The following is an 8,897-nucleotide window of genomic DNA, read 5'->3' on the forward strand; positions in this document are numbered from 1 at the left end:
CAGACCGTTCTCCCATATGCTCTCAGAATAAAAGGTACAGAGTTCTTACCTTTTGTCGCCTATAGTATTTTGACTAACTCTCTGTACCTTTTTTTCTGACCATGTTTGACCATGGAGTCTTTGCTCCAAAATGGGCCAGAAATTTAGTTTAGAGACGCAGAAATCTCAGCAATTGGCCAAATAATTGCTGGTATTGGTTACCTAATAACCCTGTCCCTCTATACTACCGTATATAGGCCAGTGATTCTCAAATTCTTTCACATGAAGGACCCCTAAACTGACAAAGATTAGACCACGGACCCCCATTTGATAGGATTTTGTCCCACGGTCCCCATACGATAATAAGATTGATGCTTTTAGATGTTTTATTACAGAAAGTGTATAAAACCCATGACCAAAATAGCCATCGTGGAATGGAATTATAGCGAAAATAAATTACCCCCCTTTTGGCTGGGGGCCCCCTGGAACCCCCTCAAGGACCCCTGGGGGTCCCCGGACCCCCATTTGAGAACCGCTGATATAGGCTAATGGTGATTCATTTTGTGATGTGAGGCAGTCAAAATTGTACTCATTGAAGACCTCAACATCAATCTTTTGGTCAATCGTAATTTTGGCTCAGTCACAACGATAAGCTTTTTATACAGAAGACCTGCCAGATCAGAGGTTTTCCATAGAGATGTAGGCAGGAGAAGAGAGTGCTTTGTTCAAGCCATTCAACAGTTTGTCACTGAAGCGCTGTAGAAAGCAGAGTGTGGCAGACCAGACCTTATCTGTGACCTCTGTGTGTTCTGCTCCCAGAATATCCAGCTGATACCCTGCACCCTGATACCCTGTCACCTTGGCAGACAGGGTGCACTTTGCCTGAAGGTGGAGTGTGTGTGTGTGTGTGTGTGTGTGTGTGTGTGTGTGTGTGTGTGTGTGTGTGTGTGTGTGTGTGTGTGTGTGTGTGTGTGCTTGCGTGTGTGCGTGCTTGCGTGCGTGTAGCCTACGGTGTGTAGCCTATGATTATGGCACATGCACTGTACAGATACAAAACGATTCATTTTCTACAAAACACTATCCATTGCTCTTCAACTGTAGGAGCTTCCATCTCGGCCAATGTGACAGCAATACCCAGCCCGAAGAAGGCTGAGCTCCCTTCAGGTCCGGGATGGCGTTGCGTTGGTCATGGTTAAATAAGAAAAAAAAAACAGTTAAATTGTGGTTTGATGGGTAAGGTGTTCACCTTTCAAACTTATTTGAAAATGTTGAATTATGACCCAAAGATTGGTTATTAGGGTTAGGCATGTAAAACATGCACTGAAGCATGTGTGAAGAGTTGTATGGCCCTGACGGGGAGTTCGGGCCACAAGGTATTCTGGGTATTTCCATCACGTCCTATTATGTCTACGAGCGTCATGCCCGTCCCTGTGTGACTGGCCATCTCGTCAGGCCTCGCTCACAGAGTTCTGGCCCCGTTAGGTCACTCACAGGGGTGCTCTTTACACCTCCTGAAGGATTCAGCACAATCGCACGTAAAATGGATGCTGTGGCCGAACACAATGTCTGCTCACTCACAGACAGACAGACACTTTGCATTAAACACGCCACAACAATCTTCTTCAGGCATCTCTGTCTCTCTAGCCTGGATGCTAAATATTTAGACTGTTTTTGCACCGCCAATTTTCCAGTCGACCTCAATGATGCAGTCAGAAGATCAGTGACTCAACTGCAAAGCCTCTATATTCCGCCATGAATATGAATATACTGTATCTTTCTTTGATCCCATGTCTGTAGGCTGTGTGTGGGTGTAAGTAATAGAACACAAGGGAGAGGGGAATCAATGCACTACAACAGACACACACAGACACACACGCGCACGCACGCACGCACACACACACACACACACACACACACACACACACACACACACACACACACACACACCCAGATGCACAAACACACACACACACACACACACACACACACACACACCCAGATGCACAAACACACACAGACACAGGGGATGTGTTCTGAAGTGAGTAATTGAGTGTAATTAGACAGCGGGGTCGCTCTGTGGGTACTCTCAAAATGTTCTCTCGTTGAAGATCCATGATAAGATCTGCCCAGAGAAGCAGCCAGCATTATAGATAACATTACCATTACTGTAAAGGACACATGGATCGCATTACAGTTCCAGAGATGGGAGTGAAAGCTAGGCTATATAATGAATGTGTTTTACATGCAGACTAGTATCGGATTTCTAGAGTTACCTGATTATTCAAGTAAACGGCATAAACCGATATCCTTTATCAGATAAAGGTCGTTATCAGTTTATGAGAAAGCCGATAAATCATCAGTTTTATTCACTGCAGTCGTGATCCACTCACGCACTTTGAGGCGAGTTCCTGCTAGAGCTCAACAGTGACTGCCGCAGACTTTATAAAGAGTTTTAAGCCGGGAACCAAGCCAACCAGCCAGCCAGCTACTGAATCGTGAGTGACCATAAAACATTTCACTTGGATCAAAAACGAAAAATAAAAACGAGTGAAAAAAATCAAAAGTATATAATTCTTTTTCCTGCTTTTTATTTTTTGTTTTTGCTGAGAGTCAAATGTTTTACGGTCACTTACAATTCAGTAGCTGGCTGGTTGGCTTGGTTGGTTCCAGGCTTAAAACTCTTTATATAAGGATTTTTCTAAACATCCATGGAGGAAATGAATGGGTAATTCTCTTATGGAACCGGAGCTGCGAAAAAGTGGGCGTCCCTGTTGAGCTCTATTTATTCAACTGCATGTAAACGAGGAAATCAGATTATTGCCAGTTACCTGATTATTCTCAGTTATCCGATTATTGTGTGCATGTAAACAAACTCATTGACTCCAGTATTCCTACAGTGAGAGACAGAGGGGGACCTGGAAAGTATTCCCCTTGAGTCTGTCTGTGGGAGCTGTGCCTCCCCAGCAGAGGCAGGGGTGGGGTCTGTCTGTGGGAGCTGTCCCTCCCCAGCAGAGGCAGGGGTGGGGTCTGTCTGTGATGGGAGCTGTCCCTCCCCAGCAGAGGCAGGGGTGGGGTCTGTCTGTGATGGGAGCTGTCCCTCCCCAGCAGAGGCAGGGGTGGGGTCTGTCTGTCTGTGGGAGCTGTCCCTCCCCAGCAGAGGCAGGGGTGGGGTCTGTCTGTGGGAGCTGTCCCTCCCCAGCAGAGGCAGGGGTGCGGTCTGTCTGTGGGAGCTGTCCCTCCCCAGCAGAGGCAGGGGTGGAGTCTGTCTGTGGGAGCTGTCCCTCCCCACCAGAGGCAGGGGTGGAGTCTGTCTGTGGGAGCTGTCCCTCCCCAGCAGAGGCAGGGGAGGGGTCTATCTGTGGGAGCTGTCCCTCCCCAGCAGAGGCAGGGGAGGGGTCTGTCTGTGGGAGCTGTCCCTCCCCAGCAGAGGTAGGGGAGGGGTCTGTCTGTGGGAGCTGTCCCTCCCCAGCAGAGGTAGGGGAGGGGTCTGTCTGTGGGAGCTGTCCCTCCCCAGCAGAGGCAGGGGTGGGGTCTGTCTGTGATGGGAGCTGTCCCTCCCCAGCAGAGGCAGGGGTGGGGGCTGTCTGTGGGGGCTGTCCCTCCCCAGCAGAGGCAGGGGTGGGGTCTGTCTGTGGGAGCTGTCCCTCCCCAGCAGAGGCAGGGGAGGGGTCTGTCTGTGGGAGCCGTCCCTCCCCAGCAGAGGCAGGGGTGGGGTCTGTCTGTGGGAGCTGTCCCTCCCTGCCAGTGCTGAACCTGCCCTCCTATTGTTCTCCAGACAAATGAAGGGGAAATTGATCCATACGATGCATGATGTGCCATCAATGAATTATTCAGCACTCCATGTGCCGTGCCTGCAGAATGAATGATGCTAAACTCTGGAATCCTCAAAAAGGCCTTAGTTTTTATCCTGACGTATAATAACAAAACACAACCAAGCTTTTCCATCTCTAAGGTCTCTCCTTCATGACATCAGATGTTGTCGGGGGGAAATACAGAAAGGGTAGTCTGGGGCTAAAAGCTTGGCATCTGCTCATCCGGTAAAAAGCGATCCGGCAGATACGGAAATGGTCTGTGCTAAAAAATAAATGAATTAAAAATTAAAAATCGCTCTGAAAACAGGGCGTCATAGTAAATATATGTGATGCGAGTCATCTGGCTATGTAGCTAATTCACAAAAATAAAATGAACTAAAACCAAATAACACAGTAGAACGATAACACTGCAGCACAAACCAGAAACAAATCACCAGATCCAGGTGGTGGATCTGGCACCAGATCTGATCTGATCTCAGACCGGAAGAGTGAGCAGTAAGCAATAACAGATACCAGGCTCTTCTCCTTGGTGGGTTTTTCTTCTGCGTACGCCACCTTAAAACCCAAATGCACAAAGCCAATTGACACCGAATGGACAATAAATCAATGAAACTCAGTGATGGAAAGTCAAGGTCGCCTACAAAGGAAGTATTCAACAACACTAATGTGATTAGGGAAGATAAATGGCCTTTTAATCTCTTTTAACACATGGCAACGGTGTCAAATAACCAGGGAACCACCTAAACTAATTTCACTTAGCTTCTTAGGCTACAATATTATAATGAGGTCTATTTCTAGTGAAATTAATTATGAGTAGTGTCAAAGTGATGTAAGTCATGGTCATTTAAGGAAGGGGGGGCAGTAAAAATCTAATATTTTCTCTTAATTTGATTGATTTTGAATTTGTGTTGATAATGGTGGTTGTTTGCCTTAATAATCAGACTGGAGGTCAGAGGTGTTAGGTCCATGCTTGTAACCAAAGGGCAGGTTAGGCCTGTTAAAGGCTCATCATCCTAATCTTCTCCAAAGATAGTAAACCATGATAGTCAGGCGTGAGGCGGGATACCGACTGGGTTGCCAGTTAGTGAGTCAGGGAATCAGCATCTGAGGCATTATTCCACAGTTGGGAGTCAGATAATACCACTTTCACATGTCCTGCGAAAAGTGCCAAAGTGGGAATCTTGTTAAAAATGGAGAATCTGAGCCGCTGCAGAGTGGAATCAAGATCATCAGGCAGGTTACTACTACTATATATTAGATTTGGGTATTTGCTGCTTAGCTCTCAGTGGAAAATCTAATATTCCTCCATGATCTTATAATGTGTCTATGACTATGGGCTCCAGTGGGGAGTTTATATAGTGAGTGAGATTATTGTAGCCTACATAAATCTCACATGGCTTCACTATAATGTTCCTATAATGCAGGGATACTCAACTTGCTTTGCCTGGGGGCCACTTTCGTGAAATGATAGAAGGCCAGGGGCCAGTTAATAAACAAACAATTTACATTTTTCTGAGTTTTTATTTAGTCTGACAATGTTGTGCACACCGGATAGTTAGTTAGGTTAAGTATATACATAAGTGCCTGGGTAGCGAACAGACGGCAGTATTTGACAATTTAGCAGCTAAATCATAGATTATTGAAAGATATTCCATATTTCAGACTGAAATGCTATAACAGAAGTGGACTATTGGCCATAATGACATGAACATTTGGACACTTATTCAGCGGGTATCTTGCATGTTGTGTTCAGGTGCACTGTAATTTTTGTTTGTTTGTTTGTTTTCAATTCCATCGCGGGCCACACAGGGGGCACCCCGCAAGTTGAGTATCACTGCTATAATGTATGATAGGATAACTAGTTATTTTTCATAAGGGTGGTGTTTGTAATAATAAAGACAAAATATCCATGTAGTGGCATCAGAATTTATAGCTATACGCTAGCTATAGTTTTGGCATGATATTATACAGTATTAGTATTCTCAAATGTATATTAGGATTTCTATAGATGCTATGTTTGAAAAAAGATTCAGTTTGTTTTTTCTTGTTTAGCTGTGTTTCCATTACAGTTTTTCGCAAAAGAATTGCGATATTTCTACAACTTCGACAATGTACAATTGCGACTTGTAGGCGTTTCCATTGAAGTTGCGTTTGAGTGATTCCCCGTTGCAGCAGCTGCCACAGTGATTACGCACGGGGATCTGCCCCATATCCCGTCCCCTGCATGCTCAAATCCAACCAATGGTCAATGGAAATCCCAACATGAAGTTACAATGCATATAAACGAGCCTGATTATCAATTCAAAAGAAAATGAGTCGCAAAATGTTGCTGGCTGCGTGAATGCAGTCAGCGCGACAGGCAGAGGAAAAAAGGTAGCCTAATAGCCTACAACTGGTCCGATTTAGAGATGGAGGGGGGAAAAGGCTGATTTGGTTCTATAATTGCACCTGAAACGTGTGCAATGTATTAGCCTACTCACAGTCACTGTATTCACTTCAGACAGCACCACCGCACCAGTGTGTGCTTTTCATCCTCTCATCTCGCCGCTGTGCCAAATGCGCGCACACAGGCAGCCTGCTGTCACCATGGACCGATTTCTGCCATTAAACATTATCTAATTTGCCCAGCTACGCTTTTGCATAACACTCGTCTTTCTGCTAGGTAGCGTTGCTTCAAAGTTTTCCACTTGCTGCGGAGGTTTTGACACGGCTATCGAACCTTACTTACCAAACTTATTTTCCAAGGGATAATATGGGTCACATGACGTGCAAATGCGAAAAATGTGTTTCCATTACACTTTTGCGATAAACTGCTATATCGACACGTCTGAAAAACCACCTCATGAGAGCGAAAAAACTTTTTGCGATATTTGGGAGGTTTTTCGAAATTCACGTGTTTCCATTACCCAATTTCTATTGCGATATTTAGATTTTGCGCATTTCTGAGGGTAATGGAAACACGACTACTCACAACTATAATATTTATATATCTAAAGGCTATAAAGGACAACATCACTCACTGATGACATCAGAAGTGCTCTTATGACATCACTGATGTCACAATGCCTATGACATTCAGTGATGTCACAATGCCTATGACATCATCCAGAACAAACACACAGACAAACAGAGCCCACTTGCTCCCTTTTATGATGATAGTTGTGCTGTGGTAGGCTATCTACTAGAATCATTTTAAAATGTAGCTATAGCCTACTATAGAATTGCATCTACTAAAAACTGCAACTGGCCAAAAACGTAAAAACGATACATTGTATTCTAAAGCCGGGTTTACACAGACAAATTCCTTGTAGAAAATCTAGCACGTGTACAAAGTATTATGAATGAAATCACGGCAGGTGATCTTTTTGTCAGACAATGACAAGATGGTAAAATCACGTAAAGCAGTCAAAGCCACCGCCTCTGCTGTGTGTCACATAGGAGGATGGTTATTTACTGCTGCAGCTGCAGCCATGATAAAGAAAACACACACACTTACCGAAATAAACGGTTTTGTCGCATTTGGGGCATTTTGACGCCATGTTCCTGCACTGTGGACCACCGGAGCGGAGCGGGAGGATTCCTGTGATGACCGGCGGAGCAGACAGACACACCTCGGATGAGAGAAACTGAAGACTGCATCCTCCCTCGGCTTATTCTCACCATTAGGCTCCGCCCCCAAGGTGACGTAATGCCAGCCAGACTCCCTCTCAGGAGGGGAGGGGGGGGGGGGGGTCACTATAATATTCCAATATTCCTATAGGGGTGTCTATGGTTGTGTGGTTGTGTTGTCAGCAGTGAGTTGTTTAGATTTTTTTTATTCTCAATGTATTACTACAATATATTATTCGTCATATCCCCTTTGCTAGAAATAGAAATGAGAAACTAGAAATGTTGCACGCTTATTTCTAGGGTGGATAATCTGGAGATGATGATGGGCCATGGGTGCACTTTTCTATGGGGGGGGTTGGGGTTGGTGACCAAACTCACTCAATCAGAGTTTCTCTGGCTCAAGTCGATTTCTTGTAATCAGTGATGTCATTCGAGCCATTGTGATATCGCTGATGATGTCACAATGTCTATGTGAGTGTGAAGGTGTAAAATAGAAAAATAGAGCTGGTGCATGTTGTCGCAGGTTCAGTCTTCATGTGAGCCGCACGCAGCTCGGCTGCATGTGCAGCGCACAATCGCCTGCTCTATTGGCACACGCAGCGCACAATTGCCCAAATTCGCATCACTGATGATGACATCACAATTCTCTTATGACATCCCTGATGATGTCACAATGCCTATGACATCAGTGATGTCACAATGCCTATGACATCATCAGTGGGACAAAAATTAAAACACAGACAAACATTGCCCACTTGCTCCCTTTTTTATATATTCATGGTATACTTCATGGTATTTTGTTCTCCTATCTCTCCTATCTCCTATTTCTCCTACCTCTCTTATATCTTATGTCATCAATAGCATATCCATACATGAGTGTAGTTTTCCTGAGCAATGAGCAGCACCCCTCTAAACTTTACTATAGGAGGACAAGTTTTCTCATCGGACTGATGTCTAAAACCTTTTCCAAGGGAACATTTCCCAAGACTTAGCATCTTTTGTCTGGGGGGACTGATAAAAGCATCTGCAACAATAACAACAAACTGTAATTTCTCATCAATTGTGGCTAAATTCCATATGTCCACTAAAGTAAGCCGCCCATTCTGATCAAAGCCCAAATTTGTTTGGCGAATATTTGAATTATTTCTGTATGAATCTCCAAACACACCAGTCAGTCCATATTCGTCCAAGTTTTTATGCCTTGTAACAATGTTTCTTTTCCCCTATTAATGTTACATTTCTTTTACATTCCCCCAATTTGTGTTTGTTTATTGTACATCCACTGTATGACTTGTTGCATTCAAATGCATTCAGAAAATCCCTCAACTGCACCCTTCACATTAGGGGGGGGGGGGGGTTACTGTAGTCCCCAAACACTCTAATATCCATTAATCATATATAGAACGAGACGAATTCCCCGGGGCCACATCAGCCAGTCTGTCTCTGTATGTTTATATATGAGCTATATTTAAATGTGGCATTTCTGCAGACTGAACA

General features: G+C 44.6%; 1 protein-coding gene across 1 annotated transcript in view; it reads right to left on the minus strand.

Annotated features, from left to right (window-relative positions):
* The window catches only part of crip2l (cysteine-rich protein 2-like), a gene marked incomplete at both ends in the record, with an annotated part of 12,896 nt that extends 5,566 nt beyond the window's left edge, over positions 1–7,330 (minus strand). The window contains one exon of the mRNA XM_083642606.1: positions 7,288–7,330. Coding sequence (XP_083498732.1) covers positions 7,288–7,330 — 43 coding nt within the window. The remainder of the gene's footprint in view (positions 1–7,287) is intronic.
* Between the last annotated feature and the right edge of the window lie 1,567 nt (positions 7,331–8,897).

Source organism: Poromitra crassiceps (assembly GCF_964638095.1).
Source record: "Poromitra crassiceps genome assembly, chromosome: 9".
NCBI classification, from domain to species: domain Eukaryota; kingdom Metazoa; phylum Chordata; class Actinopteri; order Beryciformes; family Melamphaidae; genus Poromitra; species Poromitra crassiceps.